At 41.6% G+C, this 25772-nt stretch overlaps 1 protein-coding gene across 6 annotated transcripts in view; it reads right to left on the reverse strand.

The window, feature by feature from the left end:
* Positions 1-25772, reverse strand: part of PDZD2 (PDZ domain containing 2) — a 367396-nt gene that overhangs the window by 101231 nt on the left and 240393 nt on the right. For all 6 annotated transcript variants that reach the window (XM_027868865.1, XM_027868863.1, XM_027868864.1 and 3 more), the window contains 2 exons: positions 23706-23838; positions 16124-16288 (listed from right to left, as the gene is read on the reverse strand). In XM_027868865.1, the coding sequence (XP_027724666.1) occupies positions 16124-16288; positions 23706-23838 (298 nt within the window). The remainder of the gene's footprint in view (positions 1-16123; positions 16289-23705; positions 23839-25772) is intronic.

The following is a 25772-nucleotide window of genomic DNA, read 5'->3' on the forward strand; positions in this document are numbered from 1 at the left end:
AAACAATAGTGAGTTTTCCTCTACTTTGGAGTCACAAATTTTCTCTTCTCCCAAACTGAGAGCCGAAGATCAGATGAAGGTCAGGTTGGTCCAAGCCATAGCAAAAATCTAAGCCTAGCTAAGACATCAACAAAGCTGTTTCTGTTATTAACCAGTGGACCGGGCTACAAAAGAGGAATGTTTTAGAAACACCTTTCAAACTGGCATCCATTGCCTCTCAGATGTCTCACTGAATGTACCATGACTAACATAATACCCAGCTTCAGAGAACTGTCTCTCGGCCAGCTCTCAAAACCTGTGGGTATTCCGTTCAAGCTGCAGAGATTTATTTCCACCCACTCCATCCCACAAACATAGCATATCCAATGCACAATTTTAAGAGGATTGGTTTCATCCAATTCAGGTCATACTTTATACAGTTCCCAGCACTTGGGGATAAACAATCTGCAGATGTGACAGGAGACATCTAAGCTTCAAAACCCCAGAAAGTCTCATTGGCTCCATTCTCTCTCTTGTCAATTTCCACTGGAAGGCAAAGCTGTGATCATTTCCCTTTCATTCCTCAGTCACACAAAGGTTATTTTTAGACTGCCAAGGGCAGTTCATTTCCAAAAACATCAGGGCAGATGTTTGGTGACCAAAACAGAACCAGATGGCCATCAGATCTGCTGGTGTTGGGGAAGAAGAGTCATTCAGAAAAAGAAATCCAAACAATGACACGTCTCCCTCCCCCACACCTCCCACTTCAAGAAAAGGCAAAAGCAAATAATTACCAAATCTGAGAGTGGTACAGGGCAGCTGAAAAGGGGCTTCACTACTAGGTGACATTTAGTATATTGTTTCCAAATATTATAGGAATCACAGTGTCACTCAGCCAAATGGGGCTCCCCCAATTTAAGCAGAGTGACTAGTAACTTTCACAGCATGTGCATGTAAATAAACATCACCAATAGCCACCCTTTTAGCCAGAGACAGAGCTTCAGCTAGTTCCCATCATGACCAAATCATATCATCTTTGGGATGTGAGCTGGGGTACTAGAGATCAATTTAGCCAGTGCAAACAATCTGGATTGATTTAATACCCCACCCCTCTTCATTTGGACGTTTCTCATGAATGAATGGCCTTGCCTCCAGAGGAAAGCTTAGTCTAATAACTGACCCCCAAGAGGCTGGAAGCAACAGAATGACTGGCCTGGTTTTGACCTTCCATGGCATCTCTCAGGCATAGGGCAGGACTCTGTCAGTGACTCCTAATACTCTGCAAATTATGGAGGCAGGAAAAAAAAACTTGGAACAATTGCTTTTCTATTTCAAATGCTACTTTTTTCTTTCAAATCAAGGTGCAGAAGACAAGAAGGTTCAATAAGAAACAGGTAGTGGTTGGATTGACTCCTTCACCTGTGTTCCTCTGACATAGTAGGTGGCAGGTCTATTGGGGCAATAGCTGCACCTGACAGGTTGGATAAAGCCTGTTTCTAGATCTCTCTTCTCAATAGCAATTGGCTGCTAAATGCAGGTGCGTGCAGGCCAAGAAACAAACCTATATTCCTGTTACAACCAAGAGTCTGGCTTGGAATCTGACAGCTGTGGTCCAAAAGTGTGCTTGTCAGAAAAGAAATGTTATCAAGATGTGGGAGAATGTTAAGTAGTAGGAGGGTAATCTATGAGAGGGAATATAAGATCAAAGAAGGGTAGACAGAGCCTAATGGGAATCAGCCAGAAAAAGAAATGAAAAAGGGAAACCAGAGTACTAGACTGAATTCTGATTGTTCTGTGACAACTTAGCAACAATTCATTCAACAAACATAATACAGGATATACCTAAACTCTTAGCACAGCATTAAGCTTTAATCACTTAAACAATATCTTTGAGCTTTAATAGCTTAAAACTTCATTAAGACTTTTGGGATGTTTTATATGTTGACATGCAAGAATGGGGGTAAGACAAATATACTTAAATAACTGTACTTATTTTCAATCAATCAATAAACTATTATTGAGATCTGATATATTCTCAGAACTGAGTTAGATACTTTGGAGGTTTGAAAGTAGTAGTATAAGGCAAAATAAGAGATACATAGTTTAAGACCACGTAATGGGCAGTGTGACACAAAGCAAGGAGCAGTGACTGTGGAGTCACAGACCCTGGATTCAACTCCCATCTCTTCTGCTTATTACCTTTGTGACTCTGGACAACATATTGATTTTCCCTAGGCCTCAGTTTCTTTAACTTTAAAATGAGGAGATTGGTCCAGATGGCCAATGTGGTCCCACTTATTTAGACTTAGGATCCTAACTATGTGTGTTGTACAAGGCAGAATGATGGGAGAGATGGGCTCCTTATCTTCACCCTGACACTTCCTAGCTGGATGACCATGGAGAATACATTCAGTTGCTTTGTGGAGGGAAGGAAAAACCAAACAAAACTTTAGTACATGGGGAGCTTTGCACGGACTGAGTAGGACTGCAATAATTGTCACAGAATTGGACTTAGGTGGGATTAGAGGAGAAGTGGCCTGGAAGCGGGAGAGAGTGTAGGAAAAGAAGTGGGCAGTACAAAAAGGAAGATTCACAGATTTCACAGTTTTCTCCTGAGTCATCTTCTTACTCAGTAAAAAAAGAGCAACCTTTTTTTCCCCTCTTCTTCCTATTCCAAACGATTCCTTGCCTACAGAACTCAGGCTATTGCTATAATTTAATTATATCATGAGTGAAGTCACCTTTTGTGGTCTAGCCCAGGGTTGGGAACCTGTTGAGGCCAGATGTAGCTGCAGGTTCCCCACCCCTGAAGAATCTAACCACTATTTAACAACATTGATTCTATGGGAAAAATGCATTCCAATTTCCAAATTAACTTAGCAACAACAACAAAAACCCTTGGGACACACCCCATTTGTAACTTTCAAAGTGCCTGTATAGGGTCAGTTGTTCAATACACACAGTGCTGCAGGAATTCAGAAATGGGGGAGATCAATAAGAGCTTCATACATAGGATGTTGGTGTGAGTTGGGCCTTGAAGGAGTAGAATCTGAATGAAATCAGGTTCTTAACCTAGGGTCAGTGAACCATTTTTAAAATTCTGATAAAACTGTATTTCAATATAATTTGGTTTCCTTTGTAATCCTATGTATTTTGTCTTATGCATTTAACAACATTATTCTGAGAAGGGGTCCATAGACTTCCCCCAACTGTCAAAGGGAATCAATGCTTCCCCCACAAAAAAGACAGGTTCAGAACCTCTGTAAGAGCCAGAAGAGAGAAGGATAGCTATATAGCTAGGTAAATCAGTTTTCATCCATAAAGCTCAAGGCAAACCAATAGTCTATTTGAGTACACTCCCCTATCCTGTCCTTCCTTCAGTCCTAATGGTCAGTTATTCTTCCTGTTCATGTTGCAGTATTAGGTTTGATGTGGAGGATCTATTCAGGATTCTTCAGGAGAACTTTTGACCTTCCTAAGCTTTTTGGGTTTGCTTTCTTTTGTTTTCATCCTCTGCCCTACTGTGCTGGAGAAGGCATGCTGAAAAGGAACAAAGCCTTCTGGTTTCCTTCCTAATCCTTTGCCCAGTCATCCCAAACTCATCTGTGCAATTCAAAATTCATGCTTTGCTAAAAGGCAATTCTGGCATTTAACTAAAAAACAATCACTAGAGTCTTAGCTGAGTGAGAACACCCTGCCTCTGTGGTAGTATTAGCATGATGAGGGCCAGCTCAATCTACACTTCCCAGTAATACCTCGTAAAAGAAGCAAACACAACTATTAAGCATCCCAGGGAATCTGTTATTTTAAAAACTTAGCAACATTCAGAAATGTGTTTATTCTATAATGTTGTTGTTGTTTAGTCATTTTCAGTCACCTCCAACTCATCATCACCCCATTTGGGGTTTTCTTGGCAAAAATTCTGAAATGGTTTGCCTTTTCCTTCTCCAGCTCATTTTACAGATGAGGAAACAGAGGCAAACAGTTAAGTGACTCATCCAGGTTACATAGGTAGTAAATGTCTGAGGCAAGATTTGAATTCAGGAAGATGAGTCTTCCTGATTCCAGGCCCAGCACTCTATCCAGTGCACTACCTAGCTGCTCTTCTACAATATACACCTGTGCAAATGAACCACATTCAGTGCTGTTATTTGCCTAGTGCAAATGCTATATCTTGGGACATACCAGAAAGTGCAATTGTGCTTTACTTCAGAATTGCCATCTTTCAAATTGTTAATTTCTCCCACATTTCTGGTCTCTGTTGGATATGGACCAGAAACTTTAAGTCTGACATCAGAGATGAAGCAAATTAAGAACAGAAAATAGGAGCAATCATTAGAATTAGGAGGATGGTAACGATGGGGAAGCATTTGACAATTTTTAGAGGCAGCTAAGGTGGTGCAATGGATAGAGTATTGGACCTGGAGAAAGGAAGACCTGAGTTCAAGTTTTACCTCAGACACATATTAACTGTGTGACCTTGAGCAAGTCACTTAACTAACACCTGCCTCCGTTTCCTCATCTGTAAAATAGTGATACTAATTTCACCTACCTCCTATGGTTATTGTGAAAAACAAGTGCTTTGCAAACCTTAAAGCACTACATAAATGCTAGCTGTTATTATTATTATTTTAGTATAATACCCAAACAAGAGGCACCCACAGTTGAGCTTTGCAAAGCAATATCCTAAGTTGCTTGCTTTAGGACAAGGTGGGGTGAAAATTCAGCACAGAATGTGCTCTTTGTAATATTATTTATGTAAAGAGAAGTGGTTTTTTTTTTTTTTGCTAAAACACTTCGTGATCATATGTTCTGGCAATCCACATTTCATTTTTTACTAGAACTCAAAGGAATTTTTCAAGCTAGAAAAGATTGCTGTGCAACCAGCCTGCACAGTGAAGGAATTCATTTACTTCTTCTTTGAAAATGCTTACTGTAATGGAACGTAAAATATTCATTTAAATTGGCTGTGAGACTATTCAATCTAATATTCAGTTTTCAGTGCAGTCCTAGCTCCTCCCTTCTGAACTGTTCAGCTCCTTGAGAACCGAGGATGGCTTGGCCCCAGATGTAGCTGGAGCCAGGAAGCAAGTTGGAACAAGCCTTAGAGCAAATCAGCTGAGGAAGTGTACACAATCGAAGCTCTATCAGTTTTCAGAGTAATTTAACCCAGCCTAGAAACATATATTCTTGCCTTTTTGATCTTCCTCCTGTTTCTCAAGAACCTCAAATGACTCCATCTCCTTTCTGCCCTCTCATATCAACTAATACTCTCCCCTACCTTAAAGGATCTCACATCTACTTCGTATTTATTTTTCATATACTTCTATGTTTATTTATTTGATATCTTCCCTACTAGGTCACAGTCTTCTTGAGGGCAGGGGATGTTTTATTTATGCCTTTGGTATCTCCATCGCCCAGCACATGGAGGGCACTTAACAAATGTTTATTACTTTACTTACCTCTTCCCAGGTCAGTTAACAATAATCACAGAGCATCCTCTTTCACCTCTTCAACCTCTCCTAGTCATTTTTGCTATCTAGAATCATCCCTTCTTGACCTTTTTAACAAGAGCTAACAGGTCAGATGCCAGGTGATCTGCTGCTTTGGGCCAACCCTAACTGATGGTCAGATGGGAAGTGGTTTTAGGAGTGCTGGGCTATAAGGGGAAATGGCAGACATGGTTTGGGTGTGGGAAGGACGCTTTCCCCAGGAATGTTCCTGAGTCGCAAGTATTGCTGCCCTCACTAAACTGCTGATTTCTTCCAATGCACCTTTGACCAAAAGTAGCCCGAGTCCTGAACACCAGAAATCAGTGCTTGAAAAAGCAACAAGAACTGGGCAAGCCAAACAAACCATCTCCTCTGGGGAGGTCAGTTCTCTCCTCTGCAAATTGGGAGCATGGTATGACTGAGCTCTAATGTTCCTTCCAGATCCTCTGAGTCATTCATAAATGCTATGATTCCCCTTAATAAGGATAAATTCTAAAGAAGCTGGGTAAGTTTCAGGAGGTTGAAGCTCCCAAAACCAAATTTTTGCCTTGCTCTCATCATTCTGAAGCTCCAGGAGAAGTTGCTACGAAGGACCAAGATACCCCCTCATCTCTGAGCTGCAGCAGCAGTCAGGCATCCTCACCCTTGATCACCTTGCCCAGGTATCCCAGAGGCCAGGGAACCAGATAAATGTCTAAAGAGTCTCTGATTTTTCCTATAACCTCCTGTCTCCTCAGGGGATTCTATAATGAAAAGCCAGGCTAAAAACCTGTTGCTTCACAATGAAGAAATGATTGTCTGTGATTCACTTAGATTTAGAGCTGGAAGGAACCTTAGAAGTAATTTAGTCCAGCCCACTTTACCGATGAGGAGACTGAGACCTCAGAAAGGTTAAGGAGCTTTTGCTCAATGTCACACAGGAAGTAAAGTGTCACCTCCCCAAACTCCCTGCTACATTTTCAGATGGAGTAATAATATCACCACACATTTAATATAGTCCTCCCCTCCACCAAAGTCTTTCCTTATCTCTCCCTTTCTCCACCTCCCTCTTCTGTGCTCCCTTTATTTGCCCCATCCCCGTTACACACAAATATACAATTGCCCGGTGAATCAGGGAAAGTTTTATTACAACCATTTTAATAGGGGATGATAAATGTCTTGCCCACATTTACAATCTTGTTAATGGCAGAATCTGGACTAGAACCCAAGTCTCCAGGGCTTAGAGTTCAATATTCTTTCCACTAGTTCACCTGACCAGACTTGAATCCACTCCCTTGAGCCACACTTCAATTATGACTTTGCTAACCTCCCCTTGGTGATTAAGGTCTTTAAATTTTTCTTTGCCCCAAACCAGCTCTAAATACGCTTCTTCCAGCTTAAACAGTCTGATCTCATCACTTTCTCCTCTTGCTACTGAGGTGTTAACCGGAATGCCCTGCATGAGGAAAGAGAACATGGGAATCCCTGGAACCTCTGCTGACACCAAGGAAATTACATTTCCATCCAATTTCTATCCCTACCTTAGCTACCAGGCAGCTAGATGGTGCAATGGATAGAGTACTGGGGACGGAGTCAGGAAAGGCCTGAGTTCAAATCCAACCTCAGACTAGCTGTGTGACCTTGGGCAACTCACTAAACAATGTCTACCTCAGTTTTCTCATCTGTAAAGTGAGCTGGAGGAGGAAATGGCAAACCGCTCTAGTATCTTCGCCAAGAAAACCCAGAATGGGGTCATGGAGAGTTGGATACGACTGAAACAACTGAACAACAGCAGCAAAACCAGAGGTGCCAAGTCAGCAGTGACCTGTAGGCAGGCAGCCTGACTAGCAGACTGGAGATTTCAGTGCCTTCCCTGGGAGACTACCCGGCGGCTTCCACTTCCACCATGACACCCATCTTGGGGGAGCCAGATTCTCAGGCCCAAAAGGGAGAGCTGAAAGCATGGCAGGAATTAGCTGCCTCTTTTTTGCTTTTTTTGGGGGGGTCACACTTTACTGTCAGCATTCTCTCTCCCAAAAACATCCCCTCCAGACCTGCAGGCTTGGAGAAAAGAAAAAGGTATGTTCCCTTGCAAGGGTTGAGGACCCTTGCTCTTATTTCTCTCAGCATTATTACTATTTTCACTCTTATCTATACTTCAGCTGAGCCTTGGTCTCTTTCTCCTCCTCAAACGCAAGCCCACATTTATATGAGCTTTTTGACCCCTGTGGAAGCGGTATAACAATGGTCATAATAGAATTTATACAGCACTTTAAGATTTGTGAAGCACAGTCCATGTGTCATCTCATTTAATCCTCACAAAAACCCTGACAGGTAGGTGCTATTATTATCCCCATTTTATAATGGAGGAAACTGAGGCTAAGTTAAATGACTTACCCAGGGTTACACAGCTTGGAAGTGCCTGAGGCAAGACTTGAGCTCAAGTCTTCCTGACTCCAAGTCCAAGATTCTATGCACTGCTCCAATTAACTGCTGAGCAGCTAGAGAGCAGGGCATCTAGGTGGCACAGTGGATAGAATTCCAGACTGGAGTCAGGAAGACTTGAGTTCAAATCTGGCCTCAGATACTTACTAGCCATGAGACCTTGGGCAAGTCACTTAACCCTGTTTGCCTCAGTTTCCTCATCTGTAAAATGGACTGGAGAAGGAAATGACAAACCACTCCAGTATCTCTGCCAAGAAAACCCCAGATAAGGTCACCAAGAGTCAGATACAACTCATCAACAACCTGACAAGAGAGCTTGTCTTGAAGCCTTAAAGATCTGAATCCAGTCCTGCCTCTGACACATACTGGCTCTGTGACCCGGGCAAGTGATTTAACCTCTCAGGCAGCCCTTTAAGACTTGAAGTTGCAGAGAAGGTGCTGAGCTGCACTGCCTCATCTGGGAGTTCCCAGTACCACTGAAATCACAAGTCCAGTCTCTATTTTTACCCCCTTTTTTCCTTATTGGTCTTTGAATCACTCATCCAAATCAATCAATCTATCAATCTATCACCAGCATTTTATTTTTTTCAATTACATGTAAAGACAAATTATACCATTTATTTTTTAAAATTTTGAGTTCCAAATTATCTCCCTTTCTCCTCTCCCCCTCCGTAAAGTAATTTGCTGTAGTTACATATGTTCAATCACGTAAAACATATTTCCATATTACTCATGTTGACTCATCCAAATTTAAATCATCAGGATACCTAAACTCACCATTCTTATCTTCTTTGCAAAACACTCAGACACTTTTCAACACCGTTTAACCCAGACCAACAGTGAAAATAACTCTTTAAGATATTGCATGAAATATTCAAAAGCATCTAGACATTTATAAAGCCACACTTAACACAAATTTTATTCGGTAAACCACTATTTCTAGCAAAATACAAAGCTAAATACATCTTTCATGGAGCCACACTAATTGATTTCCACCTAATTACTGTGCTTGGGATGCTCACTGCTCCCGGTGCTAGAATTAATGACTCCTTGACCTCAGACTTATAGCACAGCAGCACCCAGATTAATTTCTTCTCCCTTTCTCTCTAAAGTCTTGATTCTACAACTTTTCCCCTCAAGCTGTGGCCATCCGGATGCTATCCATGATTCTGCCTATGCTTGTGGCTCTGAAACTGTTAGAGCATATCCCTTTGGTGCTTCGGGAAGCAGGATACAGACCCTCTGATTGATGGACTAAACAATCTCTTCCTTACCTAGCTTGGGACAACTGCATATCTGGCAATGACCTTCAACAGTTCCACTGCTTTTATTATTATTTTTAAACACACACATATTAAAATGACCAAATTCCCAATCACTTTAAAGACACTCTCTATGTTGTGTGTGCCTTGTTACACTGACACGCTCCTTCTCTCTTACATCATGAGAGTTACACTTCCTTACAAAGGCATCATCCCATGTTATTTTTTGTTGTTCTATTTTTTTCCTGATAATGCTTCACTGTTTAAATTTGTATCAGAATATAAGCTTCCCAAGTTCCCTTCCAGCTCTCAATCTATACTCATACAGGTCTTTGAGGGATGGGGCTATTTTGGTTTTGCTTTTTAATAATAATAACAATGATAATGCTAATATTTATATAGCATTTCAAGGTTTGCAAAGCACTTTCCTTACACATATTATCTCCTTTGATCCTCCTAGAAACTATGGGAGGTGGGTGCTATTATTATCCACATTTTATAGATGAGGGAACAGAGGCTGAGAGACATTAAGTGATCAGGGTTACATAGCAAATAAAGCGTCTGAGACAGGATTTGAACTCAGGTCTTCCTGACTCCAAGTCCAAGGCTTTATCCAGTAAGCCAGCCAGCTATCTTTGTATCCTTAGTGTCTAGCACAGTGTCTGGCTTACAGCAGAGCCCAGGTGTTTGGAGCATCAAGATAAGAGCTCTTTCTCTCCAAACAGCAAAACTATCATTGACATGTGGCAATTCTTTGATGTTCAACACAGGTATCACCAACAGGGACTTGTATTTTTTTTTTTTTTAACAAAGTACCATGTAAACAAAAGAGAAAGATGCACCACCTCCTGTCCTCAATTAGCTTTCAGTTTTACTGGGAGATAGGACCCATACATAAAAAAGATAACCAACCATACAAGGAAGTAGACACTAGTGTTTAGTGAGTGGTGTAAATGGTAAGTTATCCAGGAATTCAAGGGAAAGAGATATCACTGTGCTCTGGGGCAAGCAGAAGGAGGCTTCCTGAAGGATGTAAAATATGAAAGGGGCTGTATGGGAAAGGTAAGACAATTCATTTTTAACCTCTTTGGGACTCAGTTTCCTTATCTGTCAAATTAAGTTAGACTAGACCAGGTGACCTCCAAGGATCCTTCCAGTTATGATCCTATGACCCAGAATCTGCCCAGCAAACTTCCCATCTGCTCATTTACTGACATATGTTTTCTTCTCTCCACCTAATACCTACTTATCTTTAGGGCTCAGCTTATGAATCCCTTTCACAAAGCCATTTTTTCCCCTGACCCACAGTGATATCCTTTATTCTCTGAATTCTTTCAGCATATTAATATAGCACTCTATTCACATCCTTAAATGGTTAACTATATGTTTCTGTAATCTCTCCATGCCTCTGAGAAATAGGGGGTTTAAAGGGAATAGCCCTAAGGTTTGTTCTAGGTCTAAATCTACGCTCCTAGGATCAGATATCTGCCCTGATGCTAGGACCTGTGGTTATCTCCCTAACTGGACTGTTTCCCATCAACACACACAACTTTTGGGATATGTCTAGGAAGCTTGCCCTTGTTTTTCTGCTGCCATACATCCTGGCTGAAACTGTATTCTCTTTCCGTTGCCTGACCAGAGTCTGAATCCATGGCCCTTACCTAGGTTAGACTCCATTGCTTAGCATCTTTCTCCTAAGATCTTAATAGGTTCTAAATGAATGGTTGCATAGAGATTCACGTGGGGGAGTAAACATCTGTATTTCTCATCTAACAGAACCCACAGGCCATTTATGTAGCACAAGAGGCCTTTGAGAGGAGGTTAAAACCATATGGGGTCAAATACCATTATTACCAGCTCCAAAAGACTGTTCACATTGTTAGGTCATACTGGAATTTTGTTGTATCAAGTGCTTTTCCAATATGTTGGCCATCTCTTGGGGCTCTGAAAAATTTATGTTTTAATGGTATATATTATGGCAAGACTTGATGTAGACACTTCTTTTCATTAGAAGCCTCAGATTACTTTGCAAATAAGAGCAAGTTGTGCCCAATGACACTCCCTGGAGAGCAGGCATGATGTTATCCCCACATGGAGAGATCGGTCCTCAGAGAAATCATGTCAGTCAGCAGAGCCTGAAGAATTCAGCTTCTTTATCCTTGATCTAACGCTTAATGTAGGCTCCCTTTCTAGGGTCCAGGACACCTGCCAACAGCAACAAAATCCTGTCCCATCCCCTACCAGCCTATCACTGATGTCCAAATTCCACCACTGATTCCTTTGGGTGAAGACATTATCCAGAATGTATTAAGAATGTAGCCAGAAACTGAATAATGTAAAGCTCTATCAGCTATTAAACATGTGAGCACAAATAAAGTAATTAAATTCCCTTCAAAGAGTTAGTTGCTTATATAGAGAGAAATGCTATAGATAGGTTTTAGTAGGGGGAAGACTAGCTGGAGAGGTCCAGAGGTAAGGAAATGGGAGCAGAGAGAAGAGAGCTCAGACTGGATCCCTAAAGGGTCTACAGGAAGGGGAGAAGGTGATTCTAAATGACAAGAGACAAACACTGAAAGGGTAGATGGATAACCCCAGAAGAATAGGAAAAGCCTCACCAAGCCTACATTTTTACCTTGAGGGCATTCCTGCTGAGGCCTGTGGATTAAATGAATAGCTGAATCACCCAAGAATGGATCCAGGTCAAACATTTGTAATCCAGTCCCCTTTGATTTGTAATTTAAAAGAAAAAAAAATAAGTTCCTAAGCCAATTAAACCAACGAAACCTGTTACTAAGCTTTCATCAACAAAACAGTGAAAGTCTTTTATTTCACAGATGGAAATGATTAAAGAGGCTGTCAAATTCCCTTCATACATTTCTTATTTCTGCACCTGTAAGTCCTGGTCTGGCCATTCCCTCCAGAGCACTTAAGTTGAGCAAACGTAACTCAAACCTTGAGGATATGCAGTGTGCACTTGTTATTTATTTTTCATGGCTCCTATAAACGGCAGTCAGATTTTCCTTTCAAATAGGTTCAGTCCATGTTTAGGGAAAAGACATATGGGGAATGTCAAATTTGAGAAGCGGGGCGGGGGTGGGGGGTTGGGGAGACGATGAGGGAGAAGAGAAAGTCGAAAGTCACCCATCATTTACGAGACGATCACCTATTCCTATTATAACTGAATGCAAACTTGGACAGTAAGAGATATGTTGGACAGCTTCATGAACCAGGTAGAAGGAAAATAAAACAAAAAACCAACTCTTTTAACTCAATGGCACATTCTGGAGACTGGAATGGGGGGAAAAATGATGGGCTTAGACTTTTTTAAAGTAACAACTAACCTGGTACCAATCCTTACCCAGTCAGCAGCCCCTCATCTTTTACAGGATTATTCCAGGTAAGGGAAGAGGTCTGCTGTAGGTGGGCAGAATCTTCTTCCTAGTAAGAGATCTGGATCCTCAAAATCTACCAAGGAAACCCTAATGTAGTCATCCAGTGTACCCTCACAAATTAGGAACTAATAGGCACTGTGTAAAAGCATTTGGGAATAGGGTGAGAAAGAATGAGTTCCTGGAGAAAGTATGAACTAAAAAGAACAGATTAAATCTTCAGTCATTCAACAAACACTTGAGCACCTACTATGCTCATGGCTTTGTACTACCACTTTCTGGACATTTCCATATGGGTACTCCCAAAGCACCTCCAAGTCCACATCAAAAGTTATTATCTTTCTCTCTAAATCCACCTCTCCTTCAAATTTCCCTACTTCAGTTGAAGACACCATCACCATCATTCCCAGACATCCTGGATCATCCTCACATCTTCCCTCTCTTTCATTCCACATATATTTGATTTGTTGATTTTACTTCCTTAACATCTCTTGCATCCCTCCCTTCTGATCAATTACCACACAAATTCAGGTCCCTAATACTTCTCATCTGAACTACTGAAATAGTCTCCTAGCTGGTCTTCCTGTTTCCAGCCTCTTCCCCCTCTAATCTAGCCTTCATTAAGTTGGCAGAATAATATTCCTAAAGCATAGTTCTGACCACATCACTCCTGTGCTCAAGAATCTTCAATGGCCCCCTATTACTTCTAAGATAAAATACAAAATCCTCAGTTCAGCATTTAAAACTCTTCTAGCATGGCTCTAGACTACAATACTGGACTTATTTCACATTAATCTCGTTCATATACTTTATATTTCAGCCAAAGTGGCTTACTTGCTATTCCTAGAAGTTAGCACTCTCCTCTCCCATCTCCATGCCTTTAGACATGTTGCTTGTCCTTCCTCATTACTTCCTCACCCCTGCCTCAGAGAATCATTCTCTCCTTTAAGTCTCAAGTTATGTGATCCTTTCCATGGAAGGCTCTTCACGCTCACCCCAGCTGTCAGTCCTCTCTCCCTGCTCATATTATCTTCTATTTACTTCTGTTCCCGTGCTGTTTCCCTTGGTAGAATGTAAGCCTGTTAAGGGTTGGGACTATTTTTCATTTTCTCTTTTTATCCCCAATGGCATGCACATAGTAGGTACTTCATAAATGCTTGTTAAGTTGAACTGAACAGAAAAGATCCAGTTTTGCCCTCTAGGAGAGTTCGTCTAGTAGGGGACACAAACAGAGGCTGGATGATCTCTGGTCAGGGATGTTGGAGTAGAGGTTCTTTTCATGTGTATGTGGGGCCAGATGGCCAAGAGGTAATTTTCAACTCTCAAATTCTGTGATTCTTTGATAAGACAGATAACTCTAACCAGTGACATGCTCAGAAAGAGGTGGCTTTGCTTTAGCCAAATATCTTACAAACCTGGATCACTTCCATCCTTATCAAAAGGAAGGGCTAACTTTCTTCCTCCTTCAATCTCTCCCCTTGAGTTCTTGATCACTAACCAAAAGTGCCCCATGCCCAGTAGTACCTGGGAAACTAGGATACTGCAATATATTGTATTAGATATTAGAGGTCGCCAAAAGCCACAGGTGTTATATAAAAGTGCCACATGCTGCTCTTCTGATTCAACCTTCAAAAAGTGCCTGCCATGGGCCAAGCACCACCCTCGGATCCAGAAGACCTAGAGACAAAAACCGAAAGTGCCCCTGCCTGCAGGGAAGCTTACATTCTCCTGAGAGGAGAGAATGGTGAACCACATGTACTCAGCAAAGCAAATTACAAGATAGATGCAAAGTAAATACAAAGTCATTGGCTCAAGAGCCCTGTGCTGGTATCATAGGATTAAACATTCCACTCAATTTTTACTATTTAAAAAATAAAAAAAAAATTCCTCCCCTTTCAAGCCCAAAGGCTCTCCGACCATGTGACCCTGGGCAAGTCAACCTCTAGGAGTTTCAGTTTCCTTCAATTTCAGGTGTACAATTTCACACATTACATCAAGAGGCACCAATGAGATTGTCACCTTACTGGCAAAGAATTGGAAATTGAGGGGATGCCCATCAACTGGGGAATGGCTGAACAAGTTGTGGTATATGAATGTAATGGAATACTATTGTGCTATAAGAAATGATGAGCCAGCAGATTTCAGAAAACCTGGAAAGGCCTACATGGGGGCAACTAGGTGGTGCAGTGGATAGAGCACCGGCCTAGGAGTCAGGAGGACCTGAGTTCAAATCTGGCCTCAGACACATAACACTCACTAGCGTGTGATTCTGGGCAAGTCACTTAACTCCAATTGCCTCACCAAAAAAAAAAAAAAAAAGACTCACATGAACTGATGCTAAGTGAAGTAAGCAGAACCAAAAGAACATTGTACACACTAACAGCAACACTGTGAGATGATCAACTATGATTGACTTAGCTCTTCTCAGCTATGCAGTGATCTAAGACAGTTCCAAAAGATTCATGATGGAAAATGCTGCCCACATCCAGAGAAAGAACTATGGAGTCTGAGTGCAGATCCAAACATACTATTTTCTCTTTCTTGTGGTTTTTCCCTTTTGATCTGATTCTTCTTTCACAACGTGACTAATATGGAAATACGTTTAATATGATTGTACATGTATCGCCTGTATCAGATTGCTTGCTGTCTGGGGTGGGGAAAAGGAGGGAGAAAAAAATTTGGAACTCAAAATCTTATAAAAGTGAATGTTGAAAACTATCTTTACATGTAACTTGAAAAATTAAAATACTATTAAGTGGGTGGAGGAGGGGGGAAGAGATTGTCACCTTACCCTGCCAACATAAAGTCACTTTATTAAATGCCTGTGAAAGTTATCCCCGAATTGAAACCGATTCCCATTTACTTCACTGTCCTGGCTCAGGCATCTCTTGCAATTGTGTTTTTTCCCTTTTTAACATGCCTATCCACCATGCAAGGAAAAATAAGGATACTATAACAAAAACAAGAATACGAGCTCACACTTACATAGCACTGTTGAAAATCTGCATGTCTCACTCTGCAGCAGAGCTACATTATCTCATTTGGTCCTTTCCACAACCCTGTGAGGTAGGTACTGTTATCATCCTCATTTTATGGATGAGGACTCTAGAGGCCTTCTCACTCAAGGTCATACAGTGAGCAAACATCTGAGGCAGAATTCAAACCCAGGTCTCCCTGACTCCAAATCTAGTGCTCTATCTACTACCCCACACTACTAACAGCTCACATCTTCATGTTGCTTTTAAGTTTACAAAGTACTCTCCTCACAACTTTGTGAGGTAGATATTATAAATATTATTCCCACTTTACACATGAAAATACTGAGGCTCTGTGATGATGTGACTTGGAAGTATAAGAGCCCTTCCTGGAAGCCAAGTCTTCTGATTGAAGTCATAAGGCTCTTTTCAGTCTACCATGCTCTCAGTCTCATGGACCTGATCACCTCCCAGTCTCTGACATTCTCCCTAAAGGAAAACTTCTCCTAGACTAGGTATGCATCCACCAAGTCCCGATACCCATTTGTTTGGAAAATATACCTCAAATGCTGAAGCCCCACGGCACCCAAGGACACACTTACTGCTCCATGGGTTGGCGATTGGCTGGCTTCCTTTTCCTCTTCACCATCTGGCTCTTCATTCTCCTTATTATCAGTATAAGAGGAAACATCCGGGCCTGAATAAGTACTAAGCAGGTCTGGCAAACTTGTAGATGGATATTTGAGGAAGTCCACTTCAGAGCTTTCCTATTGGGAATACAATCAAAAGCCCAATGAGTGTCACGTGGTGGTCCAGTTCAGAGACAGAGGAAAGCTTAGCCAGCGTCCAGGCAGCCCCTCAGGCACTTGCCCAAAATGAGCCCTAAAACTGAAAAAAAAAAGAGCCAGAAGTGTCTAGGTTGGCAGCTACTCTATTTTTCATCTGATATTTATTGATATCTTCTGTTTTTACATAATTTTCACTTCCCAAGAGATCTCTCCCCATCTCCCTTGTCCAGCAAGTCACTAGTTCAACCTTCCTTGATTTTCTTCTTTTCCCCTCCTTTACCCCATCTATTGTTATTTCACCTGCATACATTCATTGGCAATAGAGTAGATTTTTATTTGAATCAATGCATAAAATTAGAGTCTAAAAAAGGCTGACCATTAAACACAGTAAAATTTTTTTAAAAACAAAGATTTTTTTAAAAAGAGGAGGGGAAAGCCATTCAGAACAACCAGCCACTACATCTAATAGTACATGCAACACCCCCAAACTTCTATTCCAACCTCTGCAAAGGAGGGAGAGAGGTACATTTTCTTAACTCATCTCCAGGACCTCACTGGGTTATTATAATTACTCAACATCCCATTTTGCTTTGCAAAGCCATCTCTTAAAGGACTGTTCTATATCAAATGCAGTAAATATCTCAAATCTTTTCTGGAATGCCTATCTGAATCACAGACCTATCTAAAATTCCACTGGCATTCTATAGGAAGGGTGAATTCCTTGTAAAACTTCAGAAGATCTTTGAGATCTTGGGCATTCTAGAAAGTAACACCAGATTCTTAGGAGCATATAGGAAACTTTGCCTGAAATATTTCTTATAATATTACTTGATCTCTGTTTAAGCACTAATAACAAAAAAGGGACTGTCAAGGGAGCTGGGCAGCACACAGGATCACAGTTGCATAAATTTAGGGGTAGAAGAGACCCTAGGCATAGTGTGGCCTAATCTCCCACATTTTTAAAACTGAGTGACACAGATTATAGGTAGCAGGATCAGGATTTGAATCTAGGTCTTCTGATTCCAAATCCTGGACTTACTCCACTGTACCATGCTGCCACAATTTCACTTCTTTTTTAAGGAAGTATAATCTGTGAGGAATTGCTTAAGAGCACCACGTGTCATCTAAGCATTTTAACCTTCTATCTCTCACCTAGTTGGCACAGTAGACAGAAAATGCTGGCAGCTAGGCGGTGCATGGATAGAGTGCTAGGCCTGGAGTTAGGAAGATTCATCTTCATGAGTTCAAATCTGGCCTCAGACATATACTAGCTGTGTGACCCTGGGCAAGTCACTTAACTGTATTTGTCTCATTTTCCTCATCTGTAAAATGAGCTGGAAAAGGAAATGGCAAATCACACCAGTATCTCTGCCAAGAAAACCCCAAATGGAGTCACAGAGAGTTGGACATGACTAAAAACAACTCAGCAACAACATGGAGAGTGCTGGGCCTTGAGTCAAGAAGACTTGAGTTCAAATCAGGCCTCAAATGTCTACTAGCTGTGTAACCTTGGGCAATTCACTGAACCCTAAAATAGGGTTGCCCCTAAAATAGGGATCATAATAGTGCCTATCTCACAGGCTTGTTGCAAGTTTCAAATGATATAATATTTGAAAAATACTTAGCACATAAATGGCATATAGTAGGTGCTTAATAAATGCTTACTCGCTTCTCAGCTTCCCCATCTGCAAAACCAAGGTGTTGAAATAGATGAACTTTAATGTCCCCTCCAGCTCTAAATTCAACGATCCTAAATTCTGCTTAACCCATAGCTTTTTCATATCAGCCTTGGCAAGCCCAAGCAACAAAATCTACCCAGTCAAGTAGGATGACTCTGAAATAGGCCAGGGGTCAGTGATACAAAGGAAGTTTGACCCAGAATCCCAGGGCTGTGGCAAGCTAAGAATATCCAAGTGTGCTCCGTCAAAATCGTCCAGGGATGATTTAGAGAATTCATGTTTACAATATGACTGTGACTATGTTCCTGTTTCTGAGACTAATTAATATATAGGCAATTTGATGAAAACCAGACACCATTCATTGGTGTTTCATGCCTCTTCTTGAATTCTGGGGAGACTTCCTTTTAAGATGATGAGTAGGAGCATGTGGGTTAAGTAGTTTTGGGGGCTTCTTCCCTGCCTAAATTGTCTGTAGATATAAAGAAATTGAAAACCACTGGTCCCTGAACCCCTCACTCCACCCTCCTCCACCCTGACACACACCTAATTTCTTAGATGACTAGGCTTCCTTTCAGTAAAAAGAAATCACAATCACAAAACATTGCTCCATTTGCCAATGTCCAGTTGATAGCTCTGGCCAGCCCAATCTTCTCTTGATTTTCTTTTTTTCCCTCCCTCCTTCCTTCTTTCCTTCTCTCCCTCTCCCTCTCTCTCTCTTTCCCTCTCCCTTTCTCTTTCTCATTGTTATTTCACCTGCATAATACACTCATTGGCAATAGAATAGATTTTTATTTGGATTAGTGCATCAAATTAGAGACTAAAAAATGCTGAAAATGCTGACCATTAAAGACAGTAAGTGGGAGGGGTCAAAGGAAGGAGAATGGAGGAAAAGGTTAACTCAGGATGGAAATAAATGCCATTCACATCAATCTGAAAGAGGTGCAAAGCCCTTGGCTTAGGTTTTGTCAATATGCCCTGTGGTTTTCAGTGTCTTGTGGGAGGGTATCTGCAACCCTGCAGGTAAGACAGATAAAGTAGGTGGAACTCTGGAAAGAAAAATATGACATGTCAGATTTCTGCCTGGGGAACTCAGCTGGGCTGTTCAGAGTTGACATGGGCCCAGTGCAGGAAACGTGATAGCACACTCCTAGGGCCAAGGGCAGGGTGTACAGCTCTGCAGAGTTGAACAGACTCCAGCAAAAAGATAAATGTATCTGCCTCCCACCCAACACATTTTTCAGAAGGAAGGAAACACAGTGAAAGCCTTGCTCCTGTTCCTCCTTTGGGACTGGAGGCAAGGAGACCAAAAGGACATTCTGACAGAGGGAGAAGGCATGCTCACTGCAAGTGAACATGGCATTAGCCCCAGTTTCCATAGGTGTGTCCAGCTCCAGGGGCACAAAAATAATCCGTTCTGGACTCCTCTGTGTTAGGCCCCCCCACTGCGGCCTCAACTAAAGAACTGAAAGAGGCTGATTAAACAAAAACGCAAACTGCAGCCTTTCTGAGATGTGAACTCTGTTGGACCACCAGTGAAAGGGAATTCCAAAGGCCAGGACCAGTCCTGGAGAAGCCAATTCGTCTTCCAGGGATACTGACAGAGTCTTTGGAACCCCGCTTTCATTCATTTGGTGGAGAGTGATTGCTAAGTGCAAAGTGTGAAGCAGCCTGGCGTAGCCAATAGAGAGCCAACCTTAGAATCAGAATGACCTGGATGCTATCAGCTGTGTGAGTTATCCTCTCAGTGCCTCGGGCATCTCTCCAAGACATTAAGTTACAGACCAGGGACCTACTGATCTGCATCTGTAGAAAGAGTTCTCATACCAAGAGTTCCTTATACTGATGAAATCATAGACCAGGGATCGGGAACCTGCACCCTCAAGCCTAGGTGTGGGCAGGAGGCCACAGATTCCCCACCCTTATCATAGATCGAGACCTTTCCTCATGAGCCATTTCCCAACACCTCTCTTCCCAAAGTGAGCTAAAATGTGGCAATTCTCCATAATGATAACAACAATAACAGTTAGCATTATCCAGCGCTTACCATATGCTAGGCACTGTGCTAAGTGCTTTACATATATTATCTCATTTGGTCTTCACAACAACCTTGCAAGGTTGGTGCTATTATTATTCCCATTTTACTATTGAAAAAACTGAGGCAGACAGAGGTTAAGTGACTTGCCCAGGGTCACACAGCTAGTACGTATCTGAGGCTGGATTTGAGCCCAGGTCTTCCAACCCCCACAACAGCCAGTTGCCTAAGAAAGGAGTGACTACATATCAAGTGGGGTGAAGATACTTAACATAGTAATTATTTTTAGAGAGAGACACTAGGTCTGTGATTTCATTGGTATTAGGAACTTTTAGATAAAGAAACTCATAACAGGGCAAGTTGGGGGCCTTCTCTGCCACTTCTAGTCTTAGAGTAATGAGAGATTAAAGGACTCACATGGATAGTATATGCGAGAGCTGAAATCTGAACCCACATGTTCCTGATTTAAATAGGGTACCTGATTAATCTACTAGGCCAAGGTGCTTCTCTTATTACTTTATAGTAAAAGATAATATGTATTTATATAAAATATAGAAAATTCTTTATTATACAATATTATATAAACATATAATATAAAATTAAACATAATAATAAAGAACACATTATATAATAACAAATAGAATCCTTAGTTGCCTTCAATACTTATATATATACATATACATATGTATGTGTACATACACACACACACACAGAGCAAAAGAGAGCTAAGTATTAAAGGCAACTAGGGATTCTGTGAGGCAGAGATGAGAACATTTATTCTGATGCTAGAGAAGGCCTATGCAAAGGCATGGAGTTGAGAGATGGGGTGTTGCATACAAGAAATGGCTAGAAGACTGGTTTGGTCAGATTGTAGCGGTCATAAAGGGGACTAATAAGTAATAAGACTGGAAATGCAGGTTGGCCTTATGCTAAAAAGTGTTTTAAATGACAAAATGAATAGTTAGTATTTGACTTTAGATGTAATAGGGAGCCACTGAAGTTTTTTGTGTAGTAGAGTGACAGTTGTACATGAAGGGAGATGTCTGAGCTGGGCCTTGAACGAAGACGATACAGAAAGACCAAGATGAGGAATCATGCTATTTGCTTCACGATGTCCAGTGCCTTATATATAGCAGAGACTAAAGAACTATCAGTCAAATAAACAAATAAATAATAGAATAAATGAATAAATAAATAAATAAATGCATGATTACTTATTCAAATGTGTTGATGGTGGTGTGAGATGATATTTTCCTTGTCACAACAGTTAATTTCCAAGTCCTGTGTGGCCCTTAATTGTGGATTTTTACCTCTGTATGTGACTGATTCTGTTTTCTTTGGGAGGATAACTTTTTTCAAATAGGCAAAAAGGTCCTCATCCCTAATTTAGAAATTATCAGGAAAAGAATGGAATAGGGCCTTTGTATGCATGGCACCTATATTTCTCTGGAAGGAATGGTCCCAGACCTCAAGCCTCTAGTAAGCTAAATTAGGAGGAAGGGAGAGAAGCCATAGATAATTCTAAGGACTGAAACACCCCAAGCATACACACACACACACACACACACACACACACACACACACACACACAAATTGTAAACAGCTCAGTGCTGCGAGAACTAGCTGTGGCCCCTCTGAAGCTCTTCTAGGACCTGGACCACCTTTCAGTATTAATTCATAGAAGTTCTAAACTGTGGTACCAAATCATTAAGTTGTCAATCATATGGCCTGTTTCATTGTCTCAACTGCAGCAAAAATAGGCTGCATTGAGAAACAAGTTACACCTGTTCCCTCTTGATTTCACATCCACTGGATCTACACGATTAGTTAGGCAATGGTGTTTGTATAGTAGAGCATGTAGAGGCCAGTGATGTTCCCAGTGGGGATGTGGGACCTCAACCCATTAGCTCCAGGTGTCACATGGAATGCCAACCCACAATGTGACCTTGAAATCTCCTCTCCTAGCAAGTTAGCAGGTCAAAAAGCATTTATTAAGTGCCTACAATGTGCCAGGCACTGAAGATACAAAGATAAGCAAAAACAGTCCGTGTTTTCAAGGAGTTCACAGTCTAAGAGGGGGAGAAAACATGGAAACAACTATATACAAAGACGTTGCAGATATGATAAACTGGAGGCAATTTTCAGGGGGAAGGCCCAAGTGTTAAGATAGGAATGGGAAAGGCTTCTCACAGAAGGTATGATTTTTAACTGGGACCTGAAGGAAGCCAGGGAAGCCAGGACACAGCAATGAGGAAGGAAGGCCTTTCAGGCATGGGGGACAGTCAGAAAAAATGCAGTCAGTAGATAGAACATCTTGTTCCAGAAATGGAAAAGAGCCAAGTGCCTCTGCATCATGGACTATGTGGATGGGAGTGAGTTATAAGAAGACTGGAAAAGGGAGGAAAAGGGCAGTTTATGAAGAATTTTAAACCTCAGAGAACTTTATATTTGATTCCAGGGGTTTTGCTGAAGAAGATGATGAAGAAGAAAAGGAGAAAGTTTTTTGGTTGGGAACAAACCCAAGGCTAAGAGTGGGGCAGAATCCTGGGCCCTAAACCCACAAACTAGCTCCTTACTGGCAAGACCTCAGTTTCCAATTCTGTCAAATGACTGTGATGCACAAAGGCCCAATTCAGAAACCATTTCTTTCGGGATGTTTTTCTTGATGACCCTGACTAAAAATGGTCTTTCTTATAATATTTTGCCTGGACCTCTCCCCTGCATTTATAACACAGTTAGTTATATATACATCTTCCTTTCTCCAATCTCCATTTGATTATAAGTGTCTTGAAAACAGGGGTTGGGCCAGATCTATGATACTCCATCATAGCAATCAAAAGCAATACATATATTTTCTTATTGAAACTGTATCATCCATAAAGTCTCTTTTGGCTAGAAAATGCTATGCTTCTAAAAACAACATCCCACCCCAAGCACATCTGGGTCAGGACCTTCACTTCATCTGATCCTTGTTCAGATGGACTTAGGAGTGAACATCTTAATCTGTTCCCCCATACCTACCTAAAGTCTTTTACATTCCTCCTTTTCTCTGAAGAATTTCTGTCCTAACATTACATTATTCTTTTTCTCCCTCCAAAACATTTGCTCTCATTTCTTATTTTCCCAAACTTGTCTTCCCCAGCCCTAACTTTCCAACCATTTACATGTATACACACACACACACACACACATACACACACACACACCCCATAAATTAAAATAAAACCAATGCTCACACACGTAACACTTGGCCAAACACCTTTGTGTGCTTATTGGTTAGACTTGTGTCTTTAGAAAAAAAATCTCTTGGAGGCAAAATTCCTTCTATTAGAAGTGTTTGGTGGGAAAATAAAATGAATTTTTTTAAATGATATTTAATTTTTAAAACAAAGTATGGTGCCTGGCATGCACACCTCCAATGCAGGGTTCATATTAAAAAAGATAAAGAGTTGTCTTCAAATGAAGAAGATGTGATTTTAAGTCCTGACAGTAACACATACTGGCTGTGTGAACTTGGACACTTCACTTAACCTCTAAATGTCCCAGGCAACTCTATAAGAGTATAAGTTTCAGAGAAGATACCAACCTGTATTGATAGATGGGCTTTCTCCATACCAATGCAATCACAAATACAGTCTATATCCCCATCCTTACCACCGTGAAAATAATAATTGAAAATACCTACCCTGCTGGCCACCACTAGCTGAACTAGTCCAGTTGCAGCACGGAGAATGGACACAGCTTCCTGATGCGAGAGGCCAACCAGTGACTGACCATTGATCATTAGCAGCTCATCTCCTGAGGTCAGCCTGCCATCCCTGAGGAAGCAAAAAGGAAAAAACAACCTTTGTCAAGATGCTTCAGGAAAAGAATTGTGATTTTCCTGGAATGGGGTGAGGGTGTGGGGGTGGGGGAGGCAGTTTGTAAGGGCCAGGGTGCATTCAAAAGAGGAAGAAATAATGACCAAAAACAATTTTAAGTAGAGTTACTTGATTGCATGGTTTGAAGTGACTAGCATCAAGCCCACAGGTAAGTGACAGTCCCAAAGATGGCATAAGATTTAGTGTGTTAGTGATAAATCCATCACAGGAGCCCCTTTTCTCTGGCATTTTCATGTCAATTATTAGCAACAAAGAAACCTTCTTAAGAGACTTGCATATAGTAGATATATGCACCCTTGGTAGATGGAGAAGCAAAGAACCCAAGGGCCTGAGAAGACTGGCATATCACATGGGGCCATAATTGACATATGGACCCATGAAGTGTCGTTCTCCATCCTGGGGGTAATAGCAGACATTGCCGGCTATCTCTGTGTGAGTCAGATCCACTGATTGTATGAATAGCTTCCTGAAGTGACAGGTGAAGGTGAAACTCCCAACTGCAGACCTAAGTTATTCTGCTCTCCCAGGGTTAGGGTCTGTGTGCCCATCAGCCTCATCCTCATTATCACTTCTCTGATGCCACTGAACCCCCAGCTTCTATGATGCTCTCTCCTGGCCTTATGCTCCATGTGTGGTCTCATTCTCTTCTCTCTTTCTCATAGGATGGGTCCCTAGATCCATTCTGGGAAGTCCCAGTCGGGAGCCTCAGGGTAGATGAGGAGCCTCAGATATGACCTCAGCAAATGAGTACAGAGTTGGGGCAGGGGAGAGCCTGAGTTTCCATGTGCTGTGGGAGGGAGGAGAAAGAATTCCAACCCATAGCTGGTTCACTAGAACCAAGGAGTGGAGACAAGGACAGATTTCTCATCCACCCCCTCAGCTCAGGTTGCTGAAGTCATGGGAACTGGAATAGTAAGGGACCAACAGTTTGGATTAGGGAGGGTCCTGGCCCAGTCCCATCTGCACCAAACACTAACTTTTTCACATACCTGCCAGAGGCTACAGGAGGAGCTGAGAGAGTTTGCAAAACCTGTCAACTTTCTATATCAGTTTTTAGGATAAACATAGGAGTCTGTAAGGCCAGTAAGGGAAAAAGACATCTCTCCTTGAACTACAGCACAATATCTCCCAATATACTAGAAATATATCCTACATTTCCCCTTAACAGCTCTTCCTAGCAATGTGGTGACTAGGGGGAAGGATGTAATTCTCTGGTGTCATTCAGTGTTAGCTTTGACAGATTCACTTTGTATTAGATGGAGGAGGAAGTAACTACCATCCCTCTCTCACCCAACCAGAGGACAAGAGTTTCCAAACTATCTTACATCATCTTTGTGACTATAGCCAATGAAGGACCTATCAATGCTACCAGTTTGACAAACATTACCCTATCTGTAGTTGGCTTCCAGTGATCTCCTTCTGAGGGTCACTGGTGAGGGAAGCTTCCAAGTCTGGCCTTATTCCTTTCCAAAAACCCAATACCATCAATGATCGTGGGGAGCCATATTGTCTGCTCAGGCACTTGCCACAGGAGAGCTCACAAGGCAGCGGTGGCTACTAGAGAAGCATCTCTCCCAGGGAAGGAAGGAGGTGAGGCAAGGGAACTCAGAGAATGTAAAATCGTCCCAGGGGTAAATAGTGAGGAAAACAGAATCAAATCAGAGTAAAAGGTAGGACTTCAGATGAGGAAAATCGTAAGATCATATAGGTTTAGAATAGATGGGACCCTAGAGGCTATCTGGCCCAACCCCCTTATTTTACAAATGAAGAACCTGAGACCTAGGGACATGAAGTGATGTGCCTGACTAGAAAACCATGCTCTTTCTACTGATGCAGTCTCCATCCATCACCCTGCTTGCTTCCTTCCTTAT

Source organism: Vombatus ursinus, unplaced genomic scaffold (genome assembly GCF_900497805.2).
Source record: "Vombatus ursinus unplaced genomic scaffold, bare-nosed wombat genome assembly UNPS02014791.1, whole genome shotgun sequence".
In the NCBI taxonomy this organism is placed as follows: Eukaryota; Metazoa; Chordata; class Mammalia; order Diprotodontia; family Vombatidae; genus Vombatus; species Vombatus ursinus.